This window comes from Oryza glaberrima, chromosome 6, assembly GCF_000147395.1.
Source record: "Oryza glaberrima chromosome 6, OglaRS2, whole genome shotgun sequence".
NCBI classification, from domain to species: Eukaryota; Viridiplantae; Streptophyta; class Magnoliopsida; order Poales; family Poaceae; genus Oryza; species Oryza glaberrima.
In genome coordinates this window covers 1,466,517-1,492,176 of record NC_068331.1, presented here as the reverse complement: position 1 = coordinate 1,492,176, position 25,660 = coordinate 1,466,517, and the positions used below count along the sequence as shown (strand labels likewise).

General features: G+C 42.4%; 4 protein-coding genes and 3 long non-coding RNA genes across 10 annotated transcripts; 3 read left to right on the top strand and 4 right to left on the bottom strand.

The window, feature by feature from the left end:
* The first annotated feature begins 427 nt into the window (after positions 1-427).
* LOC127776407 (probable transcriptional regulator SLK3) lies at positions 428-6,904 on the top strand. Its single transcript, XM_052302763.1, has 10 exons — positions 428-570; positions 1,640-2,395; positions 2,481-2,609; positions 2,979-3,027; positions 3,678-3,892; positions 4,000-4,068; positions 4,533-4,633; positions 4,782-4,875; positions 5,092-5,161; positions 5,649-6,904. The coding sequence occupies exons 2-10, from the start codon at positions 1,682-1,684 to the stop codon at positions 6,620-6,622; spliced, it is 2,415 nt and encodes an 804-aa protein (XP_052158723.1). The 5' UTR covers positions 428-570; positions 1,640-1,681; the 3' UTR covers positions 6,623-6,904.
* An 898-nt stretch (positions 6,905-7,802) lies between these two features.
* Positions 7,803-12,699, top strand: LOC127778100 (uncharacterized). Its single transcript, XR_008018404.1, has 3 exons — positions 7,803-8,225; positions 8,322-8,373; positions 12,204-12,699. It is a non-coding gene; the product is annotated as an uncharacterized LOC127778100 (long non-coding RNA).
* LOC127778099 (E3 ubiquitin-protein ligase BIG BROTHER-like) lies at positions 9,961-12,476 on the bottom strand. The gene is made up of 8 exons (XM_052304756.1): positions 12,397-12,476; positions 11,874-12,069; positions 11,424-11,667; positions 11,238-11,305; positions 11,006-11,053; positions 10,785-10,909; positions 10,528-10,636; positions 9,961-10,313 (listed from the first exon to the last, which is right to left on the bottom strand). Exons 2-8 carry the CDS (start codon positions 12,021-12,023, stop codon positions 10,272-10,274), a joined length of 786 nt encoding a protein of 261 aa, XP_052160716.1. The 5' UTR covers positions 12,024-12,069; positions 12,397-12,476; the 3' UTR covers positions 9,961-10,271.
* Positions 12,700-13,548: 849 nt separating the features above from the next.
* LOC127776202 (pentatricopeptide repeat-containing protein At5g08510) lies at positions 13,549-20,595 on the bottom strand. 3 transcript variants are annotated; one of them, XM_052302562.1, is made up of 4 exons: positions 17,509-20,595; positions 16,407-17,289; positions 13,917-14,414; positions 13,549-13,830 (listed from the first exon to the last, which is right to left on the bottom strand). In XM_052302562.1, exons 1-2 carry the CDS (start codon positions 18,448-18,450, stop codon positions 16,699-16,701), a joined length of 1,533 nt encoding a protein of 510 aa, XP_052158522.1. In that variant the 5' UTR covers positions 18,451-20,595; the 3' UTR covers positions 13,549-13,830; positions 13,917-14,414; positions 16,407-16,698. The 3 variants fall into 3 exon arrangements, with proteins under 3 accessions (XP_052158522.1, XP_052158520.1, XP_052158521.1); XM_052302560.1 differs by lacking the exons at positions 13,549-13,830; positions 13,917-14,414 and adding an exon at positions 14,635-15,530; XM_052302561.1 differs by lacking the exons at positions 13,549-13,830; positions 13,917-14,414 and adding an exon at positions 14,635-15,345.
* LOC127776200 (oligopeptide transporter 7-like) lies at positions 20,593-24,255 on the top strand. 2 transcript variants are annotated; one of them, XM_052302559.1, is made up of 7 exons: positions 20,593-20,784; positions 20,925-21,394; positions 21,539-21,636; positions 22,082-22,651; positions 22,734-22,989; positions 23,064-23,246; positions 23,352-24,255. In XM_052302559.1, the coding sequence occupies exons 1-7, from the start codon at positions 20,691-20,693 to the stop codon at positions 23,967-23,969; spliced, it is 2,289 nt and encodes a 762-aa protein (XP_052158519.1). In that variant the 5' UTR covers positions 20,593-20,690; the 3' UTR covers positions 23,970-24,255. The 2 variants fall into 2 exon arrangements, with proteins under 2 accessions (XP_052158519.1, XP_052158518.1); XM_052302558.1 differs by having other exon boundaries at positions 21,530-21,636.
* Positions 21,280-22,205, bottom strand: LOC127776203 (uncharacterized). The gene is made up of 4 exons (XR_008018124.1): positions 22,066-22,205; positions 21,686-21,803; positions 21,533-21,613; positions 21,280-21,416 (listed from the first exon to the last, which is right to left on the bottom strand). It is a non-coding gene; the product is annotated as an uncharacterized LOC127776203 (long non-coding RNA).
* Positions 22,334-24,908, bottom strand: LOC127776204 (uncharacterized). Its single transcript, XR_008018125.1, has 3 exons — positions 24,295-24,908; positions 22,566-22,685; positions 22,334-22,479 (listed from the first exon to the last, which is right to left on the bottom strand). It is a non-coding gene; the product is annotated as an uncharacterized LOC127776204 (long non-coding RNA).
* Between the last annotated feature and the right edge of the window lie 752 nt (positions 24,909-25,660).

Sequence of the window (25,660 nt, the reverse complement as noted above, 5' to 3'; positions counted from 1 at the left end):
AACCGTAGGTGTGGGCCCCACGAAGAGCTACCCGCGTGCTCGGCCAAAAAGATCACCCGAGCCTTCCACCGCAAAGCACCGAGGTTTCCACACCCGCCAAGCCACACGGTCGCTGACAAGGTGGCCCCACCACCGCGTGTGTACGCGCGCGCGCGCGCGGGGTGCGCGTAGCGAGGAGCCGACCTGCCCGTCTCCCGGTTTCCCCCGCCCCCACCGGGAGCCAATCACGCGCGGCCGCGTGTACACACCCGCCTCGCGATGCGGCTCCGCGGCCGATCCGACGGCCCGGAGGCCTCCCGTGGGCCCCACGGAGACCGGTCAATGGCGGTCAATGTGGGCCCGGCCCACCGGCTGCAGCCGGTCGCCACCGTCCCGGGCGCCGCGAATCTATTTAACCGGTTTGCTCGTCGGCGAGGACGCCGCCTACAGGCGCAGGAAGAGGAGGAGAAGAAGCGGAAGAGGAGAGAAAAAAAAAATTCGCAGCAAAAAAGAAAAAAAAATCGCAGCTGCAAGGTAGAGGAGGAGAAGTTGGGGTTTGGGAGGGCCAGCGATTGAGCCGACGAACTCAAGGTGAGAGAGATGGTTTGGTAGTGGGGGGGATTGATGGCTCGGACCGCGGGAAGTGACCTAAGTATTTCTTGTTTTTGCTCCCCTTTTTGGGGGGCGATTTGTGGTTGGGTTGTGAGAGGAGGGGTTGGGTGATTTTTTTTTTTTTTGGGTTGATGGGTGCCGATTCCTGCAATGTAGCGTGGTAATTTTGGGGGTGTAGAGGTGGAATTTCTGTTCTTGGTCGAGTGTTAGCTTAATCTTTGTAGCTCGGTTTTTCGATTGGTTTTTGGGGGGCGAGTTTGGGCTAGGGTTTTTATCCATCTGCTACGGAGCAAAGATTAGGGGGGAATTTTTCTCCTTGTTTCGTCTCCTGCTCCTCTACTTTGCTAGGGTTGGCGATCCGGCTGCGGGCACATCTCCGGCCTTCGTTGTCCTCTCTCTCCATCCTCCCCGGACGTGGCAGTTTCCCCTCCCCTCCTCTCGATTCGTTGCCCTGGAGCCTTTTGTTGTGAAGTTAGTTCAGTATTCTATTTTGTCTGATGTGAACTTGATTTCTATTTCATTTCTTTCGTTGTTTGATCTGACCTGGAAGACATTTTGGTATATGCTCCATTCTTGTACTTGTATGAGAGGAACCTGGGAAAAATATTTTTTTTGTGTGGTGGAAAGAATGCTAAAGTTCGGCTAATTTCAACCAAAAGAGTAAATTTCAGCTCACACCCTGCATAACCAGCATCAACTGTTTTGCAATTTGTGTTTCATGCTATATTTTCTGTCCCTTATTTTCTTTTCAAAGACGATTTATTTATTTATTTACCATTTGTTGGATTCTAGTTTCATTTTCTGGTTATGCTATTGCAGTAGCGTAGTATGGTTAGAGAATTGAAAAATGGCCTTCTTCTGTTTTCTGTTTTTTCAACCATTGAATCGAGAAATTTCATGATGCTAAAATCTCATTACTACTTGCATCTGTTTGGCTTCAGTTACTGCTGACCATTTCTCAGTTCTCACGCATTAGGCTGTTAACAGTTCTTATCCAGTAAGATATTTGATGATTTATTTCCTAATAATTCATGTTCACCTTTTGCAGGTTCTTCAAAGTGATGATTGGGATCGAACCCTGGTAACCTCCATGTCTGGGGCGCCACGCTCCAACCTTGGACTTGTTCCCAGGGATATGCATGGTAGTATCCCTATTAGCACTACAAATTCCTCTGGGCCAAGCATTGGTGTTAGCTCTTTGGTGACGGATGCTAACTCATCGCTCTCCGGAGGTGCCCAGTTGCAGCCAAGTACGAGCATGAATGCTGATTCATTCATGCGCCTTCCTGCTTCCCCAATGTCGTTTTCATCCAATAACATCTCTGGATCTTCAGTTATTGATGGTCCCATTGTGCAACAAAGTCCTCCCCAAGAGCAGATGCAGAAGCGAAGGTCTTCTAGTGTAACATCACAACCTGTTATTGATGCTGTTGGTGCATTGCATGCTCAGAAGAAGTCAAGGGTTGATATTAGGCAAGATGATATCCTGCAACACAATTTAATCCAGCAACTGCTCCAAGGCCAGAGTTCTCTTCATCTGCAGGGTCAACAGAACCCTCAGATTCAAGCCTTGATCCATCAGCATAAACTGGCACAGATTCAGCAGCAACAGCAGCATCAGATGTTGCAACCATTTTCACAGATCCAACAATCTCAAGTTGGCATACCTCGGCAGCCACAGTTGAGGCCTCCTCTAGCGCAGCCTGGAATGCAGCTAGCTGGACCTGTTAGGACTCCTGTCGAGAATGGGCTTTGTTCTCGAAGGTTAAAGCAATACTTATACCATAAGCGTCACCGACCAGAGGTGAGGTTCTGTGTTGTAAACATTTATTGCAAGACACATGTTCTTGGCTATAAGATTTACTATTTACTGGAGTACCTGCTTGTAGAATAATCCAATAACATACTGGAGGAAGCTTATTGATGAATATTTTGCACCACGAGCAAGAGAAAGATGGTGTGTATCCTCGTATGAGAAAAGAGGAAATCCTTCAGGTGCTGTTCCACACACAGCTCCGGTCAGTTCACGGTTCACACTTAAATCTTTATATCTGCATTGTACATTGACGCCCTTTACTTTCCTGTTTCAACAGAATACTTCTCAGTGTGATGTTCACAACAATATTGATTAGCATCTCTTTTAAACTTTGCTTGGATATTGAACACTATATTTTGACAGTCAAGTATCTTGTGATTGTAGTGAGAAACAAAATCCATATGAGCGTGTTCTATAGATGAATATTTTGAAATAGTTAGCATTGCATTTTCATTTTTTAATGATCGTTCTACTGAGAGCTGAGATAGCTGATGCTGTTGAGATTTTAGTAAACTGTGAAGCATAAATTCGTAGTTGCACCTTTTAAATTACTATTTTCTCCATGTTTCAGGATTCATGGCGCTGTGACATTTGTAATACACATGTTGGCAAAGGATATGGTTAGTTGACTACTTTTTTGGAACCTTATCCAGCTTCATTATCATAACAATGAACCTTGCAATTTGCTCTGTTCCCACTCCTGTCTTTTTTTATGGAAGATCAATTACTGCACTGTTTTGTGCCTATAGTACTTTTGGTAGATAAACTCAATATTCCTACATGTCTTGTGCTATAGAGATTGCCTCCTCATCTCAAGACAGAAAATGAAAATATATAAAACTGTATTATCTTGAGTGTATCTTTCATATGAGAAATTAGCCATCACGAGCAAAAAAGAAAGTATCCTATGAAGTTTATATCTCAAGAGGCTTTGTCTGTCTTGAATATACTTGGAATGATTGGTCAGACTGGCAGAAAATATTTTTCTTGAAACTACATGGTGATATCCTAGTATTGTTATGTAGTTCTGGTTCTGCATTTCTGCATAGTATATGTTACCATATATTGTGCAGTTTGCACCTGCCATTTCTTCAAAATGTACCTCACAACATATTTTTCCCTGGACTACTTTGTATTTTGCTCCTTTTTTAAAGTACTAGTGTGTTCTTCTCATAAGAAGTCATGATCTTTTTTGCTTTTTTCATTAGTTCAGTTCCATTGTATGATGTTGATCTCACTTTGTTATTATTGTTTCAATCTTATCTGGCAGAGGCTACCTATGAAATACTTCCTAGACTCTGTCAAATTAGATTTGACCATGGTGTTATAGATGAATACTTATTCCTTGACATGGCCAATGAATTCCGGTTGCCCAATGGACTAATGCTGCTGGAACATACTAAAGTTGTTCAGAAAAGCATTTATGAACATATGCATGTGATACACGAGGGGCAGTTGAGAATCATATTCACACCAGAACTGAAGGTAAAGGCTTATTTGTAATAGCTTGCATTTGTGAATATCTAGATGTTGCAAATGATTGGACAGTTTAGGATCATTCTTATCTGCTGTTTTCATGTGAAAATATGCAGATAATGTCCTGGGAGTTCTGTTCACGGCGACATGATGAGTATATCACTCGCAGGTTTCTTTCACCCCAGGTAGATTTATGCTGTTCTGTTTTATTTGATTAAACTTTGATCAATAGAGAGCAGATAGTAGATTAGCTGCTGTAATATACCCAATACACCTCTTATGTGATAGTTGTCAACACGTATGTAAGCAATTTTAATAAAGTGGTTTAGTTGGATGAATATTGCGAATCTTGGTAGGCTGGGTTGTAAAAAGCCCCTTCTTTTTCCTGCTAGACTGCTCCAACATCTATTTAGATTCTTGTTTAATTTTCCAATTTATGTACTGGCTTCCTGAGGGCTGCACATGCAAAAACACAAGATAATTTCGAATTTTAAGCCATCTTGACCGTCCTTGTCTAGTTTTTATTTTGGTAGTGCTGTCCTGATGGTAAACATCCCTGTTTTTTCTGCACATTTTGATCTCTGCCATTCTTTGGTGTACTCCAATTTTGGTGACTTGGTATCTCATTGTTCATATGTGCTTTTTCCAGGTTGCTCATCTGCTGCAAGTTGCCCAGAAATATCAAACTGTTGCCACTGAAAGTGGTCCAGCTGGGGTCTCAAACAGTGATGCACAGAACATTTGCAACATGTTAGTGAGCCAACTATGCCACTAGTTCCTTGACATGCAATTTTAATTCCTCTTCTGGCATGACAAATCATGATTTTTTAAAAATTCCATCTAGAGTTTTTTTTTATTTATGATCTAATTGATCTCAGCACCCCATTACGCTCTTTAGGTTTGTGACGGCGTCACGACAGCTAGCGAAAAATATAGACCACCACACCTTAAATGAGCATGGTCTATCTAAAAGATATGTTCGCTGCTTGCAGGTAAGCATAGCATTTGTAGGTTATTTAATTATTTTTGTGATATTATCCATAAAGAAGCTCCTGAATTTTCTTTAGTTATTAATATCTCGCTGCTAACAGTATCCATATTTTCACGAGTTCTCCTTGTGTTATTTAACATTTGCTATAATATTATCCAGAATTTCCTGTAATATACTTCTGCACACAGCATCTTCATTGAATTTGTGTCCTCTTCAGATATCAGAGGTGGTGAATCACATGAAAGACCTGATTGAATTCAGCCACAAGAACAAGCTTGGTCCTATAGGTATGGTTTATGCAAATTCACCACTCAGTTCTCTATTGCTTGACTAGGCGCTCAATGTTATATAATGAAGTTCTCCAGGCAGTTTTTCCTGACCAATGTTTTGCATGAAAATGGTAATAAGCATAAGCCTAGACGTTATTTTGGTCTGAAGTGTTGAGAGATATTCTATTGTTTGGGGAAAATGCTTACAGGGCTAGATAGTAAAAGCATATCCATGGCAAACCAAATCCAACATCATATAATTGTTGTTATGATATCACTTGGTAAACATGGTTTTTGAACTAGCTATGGTGGTGTGTGGTTGCCGTATGGAAGGATTACCTGGTAAATTATTATTATTGTTGCTGGATACTAGATTATAACAGCATACCAATTTAGATAATACAGTGATAACAGCGAAGCAGCTGTTTTTCCCCCTTTTTCCCTGTAAAATTCAGCAATTTTTTTATGCTTTGAAATGTTTAATGTTTTCCCTGTTCATCTGCAGAGGGTCTGAAGAGCTATCCCAAGCAAACTGCAGCAAAACTTCCAGTACAAAACATGCACGAGCCAAAGCAACTAATGGCAGCTGCTGGCCTTCCTAATGACCAGACTAACCTCAAAGCCATGGGTGTCAAAGCGGAAATGAACACCCACGCGAATGAGACGCACGGTATTGGACCAATTGGAAATGGTCCGCAGAATGCTGCTGCACTTAACAATTACCAGAATCCCATTGGAAATGGTCCGCAGAATGCTGCTGCACTTAACAATTACCAGAATATCCTTAGAAGTTCGGTCGCAAACCAGAGTTTGCTTCAGCAGGAGGCATCAAGCATGTTTAAAGGTCCCACAGCAATGCACAATGGCATTCAGCTGGAAGCATCTAGATCCTTCCGTGGACCAAACCAGGTGCATCTCGCGCAGTTCCAACATCCGGCCTCATTTCAGCAGCCTATGCCTCAGCAGAGCAGCCTCCAGGGCTTGGGTGTGAGCCCACAATATCAGCAGCATGTGCTCCATCAGTTGCTGCAAGAGGCCAAGAACACTAACAACCGTGTCTTGGCGCAGCAGCAGCAGCAGCAACAACAACTTCAACATGCTCCTGCTAACAGTGGTCTTGCATCAGGAGGAACGGCTATCACTGGCAGCGCCGCTAGCGGGGATCATATGAATAACAACGGCGCGGTGAAGGGTGGGACTCCAATGGTTACAACAGGTCCTAGCAGTGTGATCAACAATACAGCCAGCATCCTCCCCAGCAGAAGTAACAGCTTCAAGTCAGTGAGCAGCAACCCCCAAGTTGCACCTGCTGCGGGCGGCGGCATTGGCAGCGGCGGCCATGCGGCTACCCCCAAGGCTGATGCTCTGCATGAGTTGGATGATCTTGACAATCTTGGGAATCTGATCAGTACTGAACTGGAGGAGAGTGGGCTGTTCCTGGGTGACCAGGCAGGTGGTGGCTACTCATGGAACATGTGACAAATGCTTGCCTGCTTGGCTTCTTGGTGATGATGGAAACTGCCGTAGATTCTAGCTTCTCGTCTTGTTCTTTTTTGTTTTGGGTATGTGGAGTTTTTGTTTGGGGTGTCTGAAACAGTTTCTGATGATGATGGTACACTGATGTAATTTAAGCGTTATGTGCGCTGGTAAGTGAGTTGGCTTGGAATGCTGAGATCGAACCAGAGCTGCTTCTGCTAGCACACATCGAGGCCCATCATACTGCTGAATGACAACGTCTGGCGATTACTATTATTTACTTTAGTGGTAGTACTATTATTTTAATTTTTGTATCTTTATAATGCCATATGATTGTCGATTCAGCGAAGAAATTTTTATAGTAGGATTTACTCCAAAATCCTGGAATGGAAGGATTTTGCACGAGTTTTCTGGGATTTGAAATAGTTCCTGAAAGAAAAAACCCGCCTGTAATCTGCTGTATACAGAGTTTTTGATTTTCGACTATGTTTAATTCAGGTCAGGTTGGAATGGTTTTATTCCACATGTTGTAGAGTTGGAATCAAATGGTTTTAGCTTAGAAAAAACAGAGCTTATTAAATTTAAATTTAGAAATTGAAGCACTACCAATTTTAATAGTATTAGAGCTAACGTGTACTTCCTCCATTTTAGATTATTAATCGGCGTAAGTAAAACCCAAACATTTGAAATTGATCAAAATATAACGCTGGATTGATCAAAATATAACGCTGGGAGACCGCTTTTTCCACATGTAGGATTCAATGCGTGATTTTAGTCCACTAATAAAATCGGGATGCATACACAATCACATTTTGTGGACGCCCGACGCAATATGTCGATCAATCTAAAATAGACTAGCTATTGGATTGCCTCCAATTTTTTTCGTCTCTTTCTTTCTCTCACTCAAGATTCGTGATAGTAATAGTAGGGCACGGATTAATGATCCAAACAATATAGTGTTAGGCTGTTAGCTTAATACATCAGATTATCCATCAAATTATTCAAACGGATTATTTGCTACACATTTTAAAAAACATTTTTCTAGAAGAAAATTTTCTACTGTATTGCTTATACGACTTATTTCAAACTGTTTGTTAAATTTAGTTATACAAAAAATTTAACTTCTCACTATATAAATTAATATTCGCATTAACAACCCGCTCTCTAATTCGCATTAGCATCTGGGTCCCTCTGCTGTTTGTGCAGCTCCTAACGCCGCCGCCGCCGGACCCGCCTCCCGCCGTCTCCGCCGTCGCCGTCGTCCCCGCCGCGCCCACCTTGCCCGCCGCTGCCACCGTCCCCGCCGCGCCCGCCTTTCCCGCCTTTCCCGCCGCCACCGCCACCACCGCCACCGGCGCCGCCGTGCCCACCGCCCCCGCCCCCGCCGCCGCCGCTAGCGCCTCCTCGGCCACCACGGCCGCCGCGGCCACCGCGACCGCGCCCTCCCGGTTGGCCGGGCTGGCCGGGCTCGCCGTCCACCGGAAGCTCTCCGAAGTTGTTGTCGGCCATGGCTGCGGTTGATCTTGAGTTGGGTGAGAGATTCCGATGTGGAGGGGACAGCAAGGGGGTTGTCGTATTTATCAATTTATGGGATTTGCTTGCTTTGGTAATCACTCCGATCTTTCCTGATTCAGTGATAACGAGATATGATATGTTTGAAATCCAAATCACCAGCTGATTGAAATTTTTCCTTTCCAAACAGAAAGGGGGAAGAAGAGCACATGCTACTATTGGAATGTATTATAATTTCTCAGGTATTTTGATATCTCCTGTCTTTCCAAATTTTCTCTTTAGGGGGCCAACTGCCAAGAGCATGCAAAGTTTGTGACTGAATCTCATGATTCGTTTGTTCTCTGAGCATAATTGACTTCATGTTGGATTATCTGTGAGCGCAAAAATTGTTTTTCTGATCACATCCTATTCCTAATTGCAATGTTCATCCGTTCAATTTCGTCTATTCCTTTTGTTCCACCAAACGAAACTTTCAATAACTAGTGTTTCCATAAAGCCTTTGCTTGTGATGTTGGCCTGGTTTGTTTCGAACTTGGAGTACATGAAAAATATAGTTTCTTTATTATCCAATTTTAACTTATGTTAATGGGATGCGTTAGAGCAAGCCAGCGTTCATGCAATTGCATATGCCACACTAACCGTGAAGTAGGTAATTTTTGGTAATAGCATGTTGATCTGGGTGAGGTGATTACTTAGGCAGTATATTAAAATTGTGATAGCATTGATTCTTCTTCAGAAAAAAGTTTGTTACTGTTTATGTAACTATGCAAACCTAATAACTTAACATTGTTCTGAAAGACGTCTTCTGGTATTAGGCTTTATTCCACCACCTTGTCTGTCTAGCTGATCTGTGGTGCCTACGCATTGGTCTGCTTAGCCTGGTGCCTATTGAACACCAGAGTTTCCCTTACCACCTAGTGCCTAGTGAACACCAGGGTTTCCCTTACCGTCAGGGGAGGGGTATCCTTCACCGCTGTAACAGCGGTTACGGTGCAAAACAGAAGAAAGCCAGACAAATTAACCAAAAAAATATATTTTTTTATTCTTTTTAACTAAGTCGATATACTGGGCAGTTCCTATTACCGCTCCCTTGCGGTAAGCGCAGACCATGATAACCGTGCAGTAACTGATCGGATGGGAAACCTTGGTTAACACATCCAAGGTTGCTGCATTTACCACATCCATGGGTATAGCGGCTGCCTCTAGCTACCGATCTCGTTGGCTAGGGTTCGCTGGGTCGACGGCAAGAGAGAAGTGGGAAATAAGAGGAGGCTTTAGAGTTCCGAAATGAGAGGAGGCAGTGGCGGCTTCTTCTGGACGTTGGGGATGTGAGCCCATGTTTTTGCTTTGTCTCATTCGACTCCACGTGGCTCTTCTCGGGCACGCCACCCATGCCCGCTGCCTCGCTGGCGTCACACGTAAGGCAGCTGCCAGCCTGCCACTACCAGATGGGCCCACTATAAACGAGAGAGATCATAGCTGGACTGCCTGTCAGGTGGTAAGTGAAGTGGCATAGCATACTTGTTGCTGCCTTGCTGGTACCAAGCCAAGCAAAGCACAAATTATTTAGGATGAGTACTCCTAGAGTAATATGTTCTTTTTTGTGATTTTGGAGTAATATGTTCTGGTTTGTACAAGTTGAACAAGAAGATTTTGACATGTACAAAAGTTGACTTATTTTGGACAGAGGGAGTATATATCAGTACATGTATTGATGTACACATGGCCTTCTTTTAGATGGGTGGTCGGCAGGAGAGAGATCTTTGACTCCGTTTCAAACAGAAAACATGTACTGTACTACTATAGGCACACAATTGCACACTCATGCATATGAAGCTTTACGAAATTAAAGGCCTCGAGCGACTGCCTTGAGTCGATCAGGTCAAAATTACGCTTGTACACAGCCAAAAAAAAACATGAAAAAAATGCACAATCTTGACGAAGCATCTCTGTTTTCAAATTTCTTTTCTCCTTGTCTTTTCTTTTTCTTTTTCCTTTTTCCTTTTTGCTTTCTTTTTCTTCCCTTCTCTGTTTGTTTTGGGAGTTAAGGTTTCCCTTTTTAATTAATACTGCAGAGCAGATGCTGCAACCACCATATCGAGTCATAGTTGGTCAGCCTTGTTGATCGCCTCCTCACACGCTAGGAAGGTCCAAACACTTCATATTTGCAAACTGGGCAGGCCTGTTTCATAAACAAAAATGTCAGGAATTCCACTGCCAAGCCCATGAAGTTCTTTTAATTTGGAAGAAGCTCAAGGAAACTGAAAGACAAAGACCATCTTGTTATATGAAATGGACAGTGCATATCAGTGCTCATGTAAACTTTGACAAATGGTATAATCTAAGATAGGTACACAATTCAGATAGCAAATCTAGTGTCCCAAGAAGGTGTTTACCTTGTCAATCTTGAGCCATCTAGCAATACAACCTTCATGGTAACTATGCTTGCAAGCCAATGTAATGAGTGTTTCTCGGCGTCTGAAAGCGGATAGACATATAGGACAGCTGCAATTTTGGGAGAAAAAAGAGGAGGAAATCATCAGTTGCATGCCATGATGAAGATTTTAATCAGAGTGTCATCAGTTACATGCTTGGATTATCTTCTGCAAGAAATCAGTATGTGATTGATTGAAAACTGAAATGGTAGACATACTTATCATGGTTTGCCTTCCTTGGGAAAAAGCCTGATTTGTACTTCCATGTCTCCAAGTAGGAGATAAGAAGATCAGATAAACCTCTGTTCTCATTTCCTACAGATTCCACAAGTGCCTGCCTTTGCTGGATTACAGAAAGAATAAGAATCAGCAACTTTTTCATAGATGGTGTAAACCTCTTTTACAGAAGAAATGTGATACAAGTGAATATAACACTAACCTCGTATGTCATGTTGTCTGGATCATCGTTATCATCCTGTGTGGCAGCCTGCAAACAAGTGATAGGAATCTCAACTTTTCGTAGTACATGTTTATACATTATCCATTTGGAAAGGCTTTATTCTGAAACAGCTCATCTTTTTAGTGAATACGCAATTGTGTATCTTTGCATCAAGAAGTCTGAAACGAACAATGCTGAATAATTGCAATTCTGAAACAGCTCATATAATCACCTCTTCGTTGTTGCCTTCTGCCGGTTCATCGGTTTCAGAGTCAGATGGAGAGGGTACGCAGCTTATATCTGAATCAAACCAACATGGGCAACAAAATTTCAGAGGTGAAAAGATTAAGATTGCCACGACTGAAAATCATTATGCACATCAAGTGCTTACAAAAACTGAACGAGAATGAATGCATACCATCATCTTCATCTGCAGGTGTCTCAATTGTCAGATTATCCATTGCCTGCAGCTGCCTAGCGAACACCAAGTCATACTCAATCTGTTGGTCGATTTCTGAATTTCTCGAGGTTGTTGCTTCACCACTGCTGTTCTCTCCGTGATAGTAGTAATGTAAACCATCAGATTGGGCAAGAGCAGTGTTTCTTGCCCCTCTCATGTCATCCCCGTATTTGCCATACAATATCGATTGATACAGACCCTCCTAGAAAAAAGTTCAGAAAAACAAATAAGTTTATTCTCAAAAAAGTTTCAGAGAAACAGTGGAAAGTTTACTAAACAATGTTGAACTAAAGTAAAGAGGCCATATCAAAGGCTTAGAAACATATGTTTGATGCTAAAGCTCATCATTCTGCAAGCCTGTAAGAGCAGTATGCTAATAATGATGGAAAGGTTGGATCAAATGCATACCTGATCCTGAAGAACATCACCAATCACATAATCAAGAACCTCGTCGTCGAGGCCATCGACGTGTGCTTCTCCGGCGCCGGCGATCGGCGGCGGATTCACGTAGTGAACGGTGATCCTTCTCATGGCATCAGGCTGCCCCACGGTGGCCATGAATGGCCACCCGGACAAGACAAATGTCAGGCAAGAACCCGTTTACCTGCAGATCATGGCACACCAATTAATCAGTCAAGAACAAGATGCAACCTTCCTTGATTTAACCTCTTCTTTACAACTAATCCAAGAACTCTTTTTGGATAAAAAAAACTGAAGAAAATTATCTATAAATTGCAGAGGGCACTCAAGAACAAGCAGCGGCAATAGAAGCTTCCAAGAACCAAAAAAAAAAGGAATCCAGGCAATATAACAAGAGCAGAATTGAGGTGAAGAACAGGTCTCTGCAGGAGTTTGTGATGAGGAAAACAAGAGGAGAATCAATGAAGGGAAAGGGGAAGAAGAAAGAACATGCCAAGATCGAGATGCTTACTCAGTTACTCTATCTCTGTCTGTCTGTCTCTTGTTTCTCTCCTCTTCTCTGCTTCTCAAGGCTGGACGGATTCTTTGTTAATGAGGGTGGGTGGCTCCATGAGTATTTATATATCTGCAAGTCGTTCTCTCTCTCTCTCTCTGTGTGTGTGCAAGTGTTTTACTGTCCAGTAGTTGTCTTGACTGAAAGGGACTAGGCTAGGTAGGGGTCCAACTGTTACATATACTGTAATATTGTTTGTTTTGTAAAACATATGCAATTAATGTAATGCTATGGTAAATTTTATTTCTTCTACATGAATCACTCCGGATAACTTCTTGTCATGGAGAGGGCATCTTGTCTCTTGATTTCTGAAAAATGATATGTTAAATGTAAATCCTGGTCTCTAACTGTATCACAGGTGTTACAAACTTATTCACCATGTGCATTCTTTGCTCCATGCTTTTAGAAATACATTTTCCTAAAAAAAAATTCTTCTATTGTATTGCTAAGTGTCAAACATTGCTTAGACTACTTGTTCTAAACTATTTTGTTAAATTTACTTATCAAAATATTTAATTTATTCCAATAATGAAGTAGATAATCAGCAACAATAATCCAACAAGTAAATCTATTTCAAACGCTACCTACTTGTGCAGAGTGCCTTTTCTTACTTACAAGCTGTAATATTTTTACCCATGTTTATCTCTATACTTCCAGCGCATCACATCTAGTCCTTTTCTTTTCTTTTTCTTTTTTTTTCCTGAAACCAGGTCGTGTAGTCATTTTCTTGTTTATGACTGCACTGCATCCCAACTAGGAAGAGAAGCAATAAAAGACTGGATCACCTTGTGAAGTGTGAACCATTACTTTGATTTTAATTTAGTATCTGTTTATTTTGCAATTACCATTATTCCCTTTTTATTACTAAGTCAAGGTCTTCTTTGATGATGACATCTAAACATTAAGATTTGATCAAAGGGCTACCATATGCGACCGAAGACCTGACCTCAGCTTAGCGTCTCCACGGTTGCATCATCAGAAAAAAAATAAATCATTTTTTTTCAGCCATTGGCAACGACCTGCAGTCTTCCAACGATAATGATCAGCATAATAATGCTGGTCTAATTATCTGTTGCAGGATAGCTCCGTATCTCAAAATATTAGGTCAGCAAATACATGGATTCATCTATTGAAGTAGGTCAGTCAATTTGCTTACAAAGGAAAGGCTTTTGGACATGAAAAGTTGTAATATCTCCCTTCAAACAGAAAAAATATTCCCTTCAAGAAAAAAAGCTGTAATATCATCTGCTCAGTTCTTGGAAGTGTCCATGTTTGGAATTTTCGTTCATCTCTTCTCCAAACTCCAAAGGTAAAGCGTGTGGATTTTGTGCGTCCAATTGAACTCTTCTTGAAAAGAGGTTGAAGTTAAAGCCAAGTCTTAGCATCTGAAACCTGCAACCGAGAGCATTTTCTGGGTCACACAACTGACAGAAGAATATCCTAGTTGTTTCTCAACAAAATTTAGGAAAGATACATACAACATCCCAGTGATGATTGGCCTCATGCCATGTGCCCATCCACAAGAAAAATTAGTCACTGATTACCACTGATGATCTGCTGAAGATTGTGTTCTGGTGGTATAAAATGTGGGAATCTGCAGGTTCCAACCAGACACTGAATATTTTTTCACATCATTAGGTGGCAATCGTTTTCATGGCCATTAACATCTTAACACACACACACACACACACACACACACACACACTCTTATCCAATTAGCAATTGTCTGGTAGTTTCTCATGTGGTTAAGCCACCGACCATGATAGTATGATACTGCTTTCGTCAAAGAAATCTTTGTGTCATTTTCATACGACGAAGTTTCCAAGTAAATCGATATTGTGTCGGCATATGAACAGATTGGGTGGCAAGCAAGAGAAGGCCAAAGACTTTGTTCAGGTCAACCATTAAGTAATACAGGCCGTTGGAGTTGGCAAATTGATTCAGCTTCTTGTTCTTTATTTATGTGTTTATTTAACCTGAAAGAAACAAGACGATCCATTTTCCCCCTGTTAGCTGATGGAGATAAGGATCAGAGATATTCTATGTGCACTGTAAATCCAGAGCTGGTTTTAACTGTACTTTGTTTCTTACAACTCTTGCCAAACATTTAATAGATGTTACTAACCCAGTGGCCCAGTATAAATGTACATTAATAATTTTCATAATATATGACAAGGTAATGACATCAAGAACCAATCCAACATAATGTCCTTATCTTTCTTTTTGTACGATCGTTCAGAAAGAACAACCACCCAACTGAGAACTCTTCAATGCAATAAGCTAGTATCAATGATCATGAACCACATGTTTATTTTTAATTTCACAGAAGAAATCAAGAAGGCTAGGGACTCTTCCAAACACTATAGAAGGAAGCGAAGGGAGAGCAATGTCCAGGATACAGAAACCTGGAAGGAAATAACTAAAGGTTGGTGCAAATAAAGGGACCACTCTCAAGAAGAAAACAAAATGGTACTACTACAGCTCTAATGCCTTGTCTGCTCAACATTCTCCCCAGTGGACTGAAAATCTGCTGTACAATGCACACATTTCTTGAACCAACCAATTCTCTCTCTGTTCAAATGCTCAGCAATGACCCAACTGTGAATTGTTCCAGTAAAAGAAACAAGGAAATGAGAACTTCTGCATCATTGTCCAGTATCAGTGCTTCCAAGTCATGTTGAGTGTCTTTTTCTTCAATAGCTATTAGCTAAGCTCCTAATTTTGTAATTGGCCCAAATGGAAGTGTTTTTCGCAACTGTGGACCCATCTGAGTGCAGACCGATGTCTTGGAGTGTGTCCTATCTGATCCTACTTTTCAGCATCTTTGTGCCTTTATGATCACAACTTAGCAGGTAGTCACTTTCAGCATCTAGATTGATGCACGCAGGAGGAGCACATAAAAAAAATCTGCATATTGTCCCACACACACCAATTGATGACTTCATATTATAATAACAAGAGAACCAAGTAATCCACACTAATTCCAAGCATGTGCAACAAAAATATAAAGTTAGAGCACAAAGGGCTAAAGGAGGCTTCTGATGTCTGTTATTTGCCCCTGCGCACAGCCGAGACGAGCGATTTCCAGGTCACTGGTGAAAATGATGGCAAAGGGGAGCCATGAGAGCACTGTGGCCACAAGGATATTAACATCTGTTCCTCATCATACATCTGAGATTCTGAACAATCATAAGCACCAAGTTCTATAGCCTGAGAATTCTAAATAACCATTTCCATGAAACTGGGGAGCTTCTATACAAAAAAGCTTTATCATGTTTTCTGTAACTGTAATGCCTATATAATGCCTTCCAGTTAGTAAGAACAGCATATCAGACTACTTTTCTAGCATCAAGTCATTTTCTAAAAAAGTTGTAAAAAAAAATCAAGGCAAATAGAAACAAACTGCAATGAAGCTTATAATACTGTATGGTTCAGTCTGCTGACTGTAAAGGGTACTTCCTCCGTTTCACAATGTAAGTCATTCTAGCATTTCCCACATTCATATTGATGTTAATGAATCTAGACATATATATCTATCTAGATTCATTAACATCAATATGAATGTGGGAAATGCTAGAATGACTTACATTGTGAAACGGAGGGAGTAACTAATATGACTAAAATACTCCAGAGAAACCTCCCAAAAAAAAAATGGTTAAGGCCACTGTTCCTAGTTTTTCTTGGGTATATAGTGTCAGGGTTATTGCAGTTCCATGGTTCGAACATATAATAGCAGGCATAAAAAAAAACATGATCTCAACCACAGCAAGTCAACAAGCATGCAAAGAAAATTTAAAATCACAAGTTAAGGTTTTTGAAATAACCATCACATGTCTGAAGCATAATATAGGGCACCAAATACACAACCATTGGAATTGGACGATTCATGCCATGCAATAAAACATAAGGAAAATCACTAAAGCAGTATTGTCAGTTCTAAATTTCACTATTAATAAGAAGAGATTTACCTTGTGGTATATCTGCCATTGACATGCTTTAGCTGCAATATGCCTAGTAGTCTTATACCAATGAATAACAAGCACAACAGAGAACCATTTTGTTATATTGAAATATGTGCTAGAGACTCAACATCCAGGCCATTATGTCTTTTGTCTGATTGTCTCCTTGGTGCATCCCTTTGCATGCCAATTCAACATGAAAGATCAGACAAATAGTTCACAAGAAATCTTGTACTACTTGGTCACGTTTTATTCTCATTGCTTGGTGTCTTACAGGCTACACCAAAGACTGACAGAGAACCTAGCCTTTCAATTCTTCCAGGTTTTCCAAGCTAACCAGCTTCATGGTCATTGTGACACTATTAAGGGTATTGTATACTTCCTCAAATCTTGGATGTGACTTATCCTCAACAAGGAACTTATGCATCGTACCATCTAACTCAATGAAGCTGTACCCAGCTGATTTCTTGTGGTCTTTCTCCTTTAGTAACTTCCATACTCGGGCAACACCATCCCATTTGCCAGATGACGCATATACGTTTGAAAGGACCACTAGGTTTGCCGTGTTTTGTGGCTCAAGGTGGATGAGCTTGTCCATTGCTAATTCTGCTAGTTCTACATTGCCATGGAAGCTGCAAGCACCAAGCAAGGCCCCCCAGATGACAGCGTCAGGCTCCACTGGCATGCTCGCAATCAGACTGTATGATTCAATCAGGAGACCAGCACGCCCGAGAAGGTCAACCATGCAGCCATAGTGCTCAATTCTCGGTTTCAGACCAAACTCTGCTTCCATCGAGTCAAAGAATAGCTTGCCTTCATTCACCAAACCTCCATGGGTACAAGCCAAGATGACCCCAACAAAAGTAATACCATCTGGTTTGACCCCTGCCATCTAAACACACGAAATCAGTTTCTAGCTTCAACATAAAAAAATGTGGATGGCTCTTGAACTGTTATAGTTGGCTATATGGTCTGCTAATTCTACGCTAAAACAAGTTTGCTTTTCACCTGCCAAGTGCCAAGTGAAGTCATGGCAACCAAATTTCATGTAAATGCTCTGAATTAGTGTGACTACTAAGAACACAAGACTATTCAAGCAAGAAATCCTCACCCGCAACTTATAGAACAAGGCAAGGGCCTCCCTCCACAGGCCATGCACAGCAAATGCCATGATCATAGAGTTCCAAGAACAGAGATCCTGCTGACGACCGATACCCTGAAACACCTGCCAAGCTTGTCGAATGCTGCCACACTTGGAATACATCTCCAGTAGTGCATTAGCCACGTACACATTCCTCAGGAGGCCTTTTCCCCTCGCATACTCCTCCACCTTCCTCCCAAGCTCCATCGCCCCAACTGCTGCGCATGCAGGCAGCACACTGCTCACTGTCAATTCATTCGGTTGTACCCCTGCCCTCTCCCACATCTCCAAGAACGTCTCCACCGCTTCCTCATGCCGACCGTTCTGCGCGTACCCAGACACCATCGCAGTCCAGGAAACCACATTCCTCTCTGGCATTTCCTCGAACAGCTTCTCTGCCAAATCGACGAGGCCGCCTTTCACGTAGGCCGAAAGAAGCGCATTGTACACGGCCGTGTCCCTGCACGTCAATTCGTCGAACACCTTCCTGGCTTCAACCAGGAGCTTGCTCTTGGCGTAGAATGAGACAAGCGCGGAGGAGAGGAAGGGATCGCTTGATGCGAAGTGGCCTAATTTGATAAGCAGGGAGTGGGAGCAGAGGAAGAAGGGGGTGGAGGAGGAGGCGGACGAGGAGGAGGAGGAGAAGAGGAGAGTGAATGACAGCGGAGTGAGGAGGCGAAGGCGATGGAGGCGGGAGAAGAAGGGGAGGAGGAGGGGGTGGGGGCGGTGGAGGGAGGCGAGAGCATGGAGGAGGCGGTTGTGGAGCGGCGCCGAAGGAGGAGCCGGGTAGGATTCGAGGAGGCGCGCGGCGTAGCGGTGGTCGCCGGCGGCGAGGACGCGGAGGAGCAGCGGCTGCAGCAGGCGCACCCCGCGGCGGAGCGCGCGCGCGTGCAGCTGCTTCGCCTCCTCCATGGAACATGGGAAACACAAGGCACCGTGCTAGTCGTTTCAGACACGACGACGCCGGCGGCTCGAGAGGATGCTGAGCTCACTGACGGTGGTGGACCGGAGAAGAGCGCGGCCGCGCCGTCGGCGGCGGGCGGCGAGCGGCGGCGGGTGGCGGGTGGCTGGTGGCGGCGAGAGATCGTCGCTGGAGAAGGTCCAAAGAGTAGGAGCCGAAAAAAGAGGCCCATCTAGCAGATTAGTACTAGAATTCTTTTTTTTTTCTCTCGAAGTTTCAAAAAAGCATGAAAATTTTTACGTGGTCCACTAACATAACATGGAAGTTTATATCTAAGTTTCAAGTTTTTTTATATTTATTTTCTAGAAAAAAATATATTTGTATGGTATATTTGAGAGAATTTACTTACACAAAAGATAATAACACAAAAATATCTTATGTGGCATATGAAAGGTGATTTATATTAAAAACACCAAAAATTATTTTGTATAGCATAACACAAATAAGTTATATATTAAAAAAATTGAAATGCAAAAAATTTGAAACTTATATACACCATATTGTATAAGGAGGCCATATGAAAATTTTCATAGATTTTTTAAAACTTCTAGATAAATCGATTGTTAATCTTATATATCCATAGGGTATTTTCAAACAAAGGTTCGGTCCAATAGCATATTATATAACAATTGATAAAATTATCGGTATATTATAGAAAGAGATAATATCAGTGATAAATTATAGAATAGATTCTCTCAATTAAATATGCGACGGAAGCGTCCCTTTCACCACCTTCTTCTAAAGTGGCAAGGCAAAATCCAATGAAATATCTGAACCAAAGCGACCACGTGAGACGGCTCGCAGCACACACAACCATGATGTCCCACCACGAAGCAAGTGTGCCAAGTTGGCAGGAAACCTGCTAGTCTATTGAGCCACTTGGCACCTCCAAATTGCTAGAAAATTAGAATCATCTAAAAAAAAAGAATAAAAATCTTTAGGAGCATAAACTTCCGGAAACTTCCATGTTGCATATTTTCCAAATACTCTTTTCCCCTTTTGCACTATTTCCTTTGCAACAGTTTAACAATAACGACAAATTTCCATCAAGTCCCCAACTGAAGTCAACAAAAGAATATCAAAATGGAAAAAAAATAGCCCTTCTATTTCCTTTTGAATTGCTTGAGTAATATGTCTAGAAAACTACTGATAACTTGGAATGATCATATCTAATAAATCACATGCATATAGCGAGTACTTTTACCTACTTCTCTATGCTTGAGAGAATGTAAGAAACAAAATGAGTCTAATACTAAGTATATTTAAAAAAGAAATTATATTCTCTACCTTCTGTACACCACTAATAAATCAATATGAAAAATTTAGAATATGTTCCATATGAAAATATTAGGAATTCTGATTCTTAGGGATAATAGGAAAATCTCGATATGTCATAGGTTAAATAGAAAACTAAATGGCATTCACTAATTATTTTATATTATGCAAAATTATTGTATTCTAAAGGAGAATGTGAATTGTGGAAGAATGCCAATAAGTCCAATAGGAATACGAAAGGTGCCCCAATCGATCCAACCCCGAGGTTAGACTCATGAGAGCTAGCTAAGGGAATTTTGAGGTTTTTCAGTTAAAGAAATATATTACATGTTAAGTTAGAAATTAATAACCCATCAAGTGGTCCTTCTAGGTGTTGATAGAAATTCAATGGGATATGAACTAACTCCATAAAAAAAGTTCTTAACTTTTGTGTGTTCTAAACATGACATAAACAATATAGAAGTACATTGACTTATTAAAAAAGTACTTACCAACCGCCTTATTTGATATTTATAGTTTGAAAGAAAAAATGAATATAACTTTTTAACAAAAAAATGACACATAAATATTTATGAGCTATTTGCTGAAATAAATTAAAACATATATTATTTTAGATTTTTTATAAGGATGGCAGTAATTTAGATAATAAAACTCATAATATAACAACTCTAAATAATACAGCAAATAGTGAATATCTAGAATATAATAAATGCAGTGGCTAAATCCAGTGGGTGCACCAACAGGGGCATCGATTATCTAGTATAGAATAAATGCTCTCAATTAAATATGCGACGCAAGCATCTCTTTCGCCACTTTTTTCTAAAGTGGCAAGGCAAAATCCAATTAAATATTGACGAACCGGAGGAACCAAAACGACCACGCGTGAGAACTGAGAAGGCTCGCAGCACACACAACCATGATGCTCCACCACGAAGCAAGTGTGCAACAAGCGCGAGAGGAAGAAGAAGAGCTTGATCACCATGGCGATCCGATGATCACCTCCCCTCTCTGTGAGCACCCAGAACCCAGAAGCAAGATCATATATTGTTATTTCATTTTCCTTTTTTTAACGAATAAGATCAACGAGATTATATATATATATATGGCCTTCATCGTATATATGTTGCTGACTGATGATGCTCGTGCACAGTGCGACCATCGACGTCGGGCAGCTCGCCGGAGAATGGAGAGGAGAACTCACCGGTGGAGCAGGTGGCGCTGACGGTGCCGGTGAGCGACGAGCCGGAGACGCCGGTGCTGACGTTCAGGATGTGGGTGCTGGGGACGGCGTCGTGCGCGGTGCTCTCCTTCCTCAACCAGTTCTTCTGGTACCGCAAGGAGCCGCTCACCATCACCGCCATCTCCGCGCAGATCGCCGTCGTGCCGCTCGGCCGCCTCATGGCGGCGACGCTGCCGGAGCACGCCTTCTTCCGTGGCCGGCCGTGGGAGTTCACGCTTAATCCGGGGCCGTTCAATGTCAAGGAGCACGTGCTCATCACCATCTTCGCCAACTCCGGCGCCGGCACCGTCTATGCCATCCACGTCATCACCGGCGTCCGTGTCTTCTACGGGAAAACCCTCTCCTTCTTCATCTCCCTCCTTGTCGTCCTCACAACACAGGTGCATGCAAACTAGCTTCTGCCTAAACATTTAATAAATTAAGTTGTCAACGCCCTGATGCTAGATTAGCTTAATTACCTGGCAACCAAAAATAGAAAAAAAATATTTCTTCCTTCTCATGCGTGTACGATACAGTACCATCAGATGCTGGGGTTCGGCTGGGCGGGAATATTCCGGCGTTATCTTGTTGAGCCGGCGTCTATGTGGTGGCCATCCAACCTAGTGCAGGTCTCTCTGTTCAGGTACACTGCTTGAAAACCAGAGTAGATAGTATGATAAAAATCTTCTCACCAGAGTTGAATTCTTGCAAAATTTTGATCCACTCAAACCTCCACACCGGCAATGTAAGAGTCTGAACCACCACATATGTTCCACTTGGAAGTTGGAACCGCTGCAGTGCTGCACCAAACTACAACAAAAATGGAAGAAGAAAAGTGACATAGTTAGGAGCTGAGGGACCTCTTATATATTTTCTCTATTATTTTTTCAAGAAGCTTCCCTAGCTAAGAATGACAGGACAAACACAAACCAAATTCTGTTTGAGTACAGTAAGAAATCCAAGATTTAAACATATGTAAAACTAAAACTAAAATGGAGTTGTGCATATACACATTCTTAGCTCTGAAACGACAAAGAAGTTTGCATTTGCATTCCGTAAGAAAATAACTTACATATTTCTTATACTAGCGCACTTCATGAGAAGGAAGCACGGAGAAAAGGTGGCTTGACGCGGAACCAGTTCTTCCTGGTGGCATTCGTCTGCAGCTTTGCATACTACATCTTCCCAGGCTACCTATTCCAGATGCTCACCTCCCTCTCCTGGATCTGCTGGGTCTTCCCCAGCTCTGTCCTTGCCCAACAGCTTGGTTCAGGTCTCCGAGGCCTCGGCGTTGGTGCAATCGGTCTCGACTGGTCATCTATCTCCTCCTACCTTGGGAGCCCTCTTGCTAGCCCATGGTTTGCCACTGTAAATGTTGGTGTTGGCTTCTTCATCGTCATGTACATAATCACACCAATTGCATACTGGTTTAATTTCTACAAGGCACAAAACTTCCCCATATTTTCTGATGGCCTCTTCACCTCAACTGGGCAAAAATACAATGTATCAAGCATTGTTGACTCCCATTTCCATTTTGACACCAAGGCCTATGAGAAGAATGGGCCACTATACCTCAGTACTTCCCTTCTTGTCACATACGGTGTTGGTTTTGCAACCCTTGCTGCAACAATTGTTCATGCTCTCCTCTTCCATGGAAGGTATTTTTTTTTCTTAGATTCGCCACTCCACTGTCTACAATATTAAAATAATGCGGTTAAGAACCATGATACTTGTCTCCAGTGAAATTTGGCTATTAAGTAAATCAGCTTTTCAAGAAAAAAGGATGGACATACACACGAAACTTATGAGGAGATATAAACAGGTCCCTGAGTGGTGGTTCATATGCATCCTTATTGCTAACATCGGAACGACCATATTTGCTTGTGAATACTACAATGAGGAACTCCAATTGCCCTGGTGGGGTGTTTTGTTTGCATGCTCCATTGCCTTTTTCTTCACCCTCCCAATAGGGATAATCAAAGCAACAACAAATCAGGTATGTGGATTTAACACATTGTGCATATTATGTCATACAGATCTAACCAGTTCAGCCTTTTTCATTATATACAGACTCCAGGCCTGAATGTCATCACGGAGTACATTATTGGGTATCTGTACCCTGGACGACCCGTTGCAAATATGTGCTTCAAGGTATATGGTTACATCAGCATGAAACAAGCTTTGGCATTTCTTGAAGATTTTAAGCTGGGTCACTACATGAAGATTCCACCGAGGACAATGTTTATGGCTCAGGTAAGTTCTATTAGCCCTATAATGACTTATGTATCATTTCTCCTAAAGAGTAGACATTTGGTTCTATTGTATCGTGTGACTTACAAACTTCTCCAAACATGACAGGTGGTGGGAACTTCAATTGCAGCATTTGTGTATATTGGCACAGCATGGTGGCTAATGGAGACAATCCCCAACATCTGCAACACTGAGCTCCTCCCGTCAGATAGCCCTTGGACCTGCCCAGGTGACCATGTATTCTATGATGCATCAGTCACATGGGGACTTATTAGCCCGCGCAGGATATTTGGGGACTTAGGCACTTATTCAGCTCTAAATTGGTTCTTTTTGTGTGGAGCTATTGCCCCTCTACTTGTCTGGTTTGCACACAAGACATTCCCAGGCCAGAACTGGATCTTACTCATCAAGACGCCTGTACTAATTGGTGCCACCTTCCAGATGCCTCCTGCTACTGCCGTCAACTACACGACTTGGATACTTGTTGGGTTCTTGTCAGGTTATGTGGTCTATAGATATCGACGTGATTGGTGGGAGAGACACAATTATCTGCTTTCAGGTGCACTGGATGCTGGTTTGGCTTTCATGGCGGTCTTAATTTACTTGTGCTTAGGCTTGGAGGACATCAGTCTGAACTGGTGGGGAAATGACTTGGATGGGTGTCCTTTGGCTTCTTGTCCCACTGCTAAAGGTATAGTTGTCAAGGGATGTGCAGTCTATACTTGAGGATCTCCTATTGCTTCTTGTCCCACTGCTACAGTGTTACCCAGACCTCCATGGGTGCAAGCCAATATGATTAGATCTAATTTGACCCTTGTCATCTATAAACATCAGTAGAACCAGCTTTGATTCATAGCTGGAAATTAGCAATGTAGTTTCAGGGTTAGTGGTTATAACTTGTATCCTATCAGTATTCTCGAAAAAACTTGTATCCTACCAAACAAGTTAAATTTTGATCTCTGAACCGTCCATTCTTTGCAAGTTGCAACCAAATTGATTGTAATGCTAAAATTCAAACATAAACATAAAAAATTGGGCAAGAAACACATACCATCAACGGTCAAGAAGAGGGTCTCCATCCGCTGACCATGCAAGAGAGAAATGTCATTCAGAAGAACACAGTTTTCGCCGACGTCCAATCCCCTGAAAACACCAAGACATAGGTGTGTCTCCCCTCACATACTCATCCCCCTCACTCCACAGCTCCATCGCCCCCAACTGTTGCGCATGAAGGCAGTGAACTGCTCACTGTCTCTCCTCTCTAGCATTTCCTCGAACAGCTTTGCGGTCCTCACCGCCTCTCCTCTATAGCATTTCGTCGAACAGCTTGTCCGCCTAGCCGACGAGGCGGACCTTTGCACACGCCGAAAGAAAGGCGTTGCACACGGGCCACGGCCGTGTGCCTGCATCACATGCCATCGAAGACCTTCCTGGCTTCAGCCTACCAGGAGTCAGTTCTCGGTATGGAATGAGAGTATGAGACAAGCGCGGATGCGAGGAAAAGGGTCGCCGGGTGCGAAGTGGCCGGATTTAATAGGTAGGGGGTGGTAGGAGGAGGAGGAGGAGGCGTAGCGGAGGTCGCCGGCGGCGAGGTTTGCGGTGGAGCAGCGGCTGCAGGGCGGCGCACGCCATGGCTGAAGAGCGCGTGCGTCGTGCGGTTGCTTCCCTTCCGCGAAGCAAACTGTTTTTTTTTTCTTTTATAAAGAAAAATCCAACTAATGTCCTAGGAGTATTTGGAAAATGCGTGATTCCGCAGGGATCATTCTGCAATTTCACCACCCAAACGGCGTCCTCTTCTCTTCCCCAAACGGCTTACATGTTTGATCTCTTCAAGAGGCAGAAAATTTTCATATAATTTTTCTTCCTTTTTTTTGCGGGGATATATTTTTTCTTCATGAAACAGTTAACAGCACGTTTTCCTTTCCATTTGGTCTTTTGATATTGATCAACGGATTACAGTCCATGAAATGATGCAAAATAACCTAAGAAGGAACGGAACAACCGAATCTTCAATCAACAACAAAGGTCTTGGACCGAAGTGGCGAAAGCAATGGCGGAGGAGGCCATGCTTTGGAAGTCGGCTAATCACGGGATCCCCGCTGTTTGGCCTTTACGAGGTCGTGGTAGCCAAATTTAGCGCGAGATATTCCTATAGTTTTCCATAGTGTCCTGTATTGATCCCCTGCTTGTTTTCCTTTTATCCTTATAAATAACTTTTATTTCTCTTAATAGAAAAAATACGCTCCTTGTGTATTTCAAAAAAAAAAAACCCAAGAATCAACTGAAGCTGAAGACGAGATCACTCACCCTTGGTTTCTTGGAGTCAGAACAGTTAAACGACAGGATCAATGTCCCTGTCCCAGATCCAGCATCCCATGAGCACTCTGTTTCTTGGGGGCTCATTGTATGATTTTTAC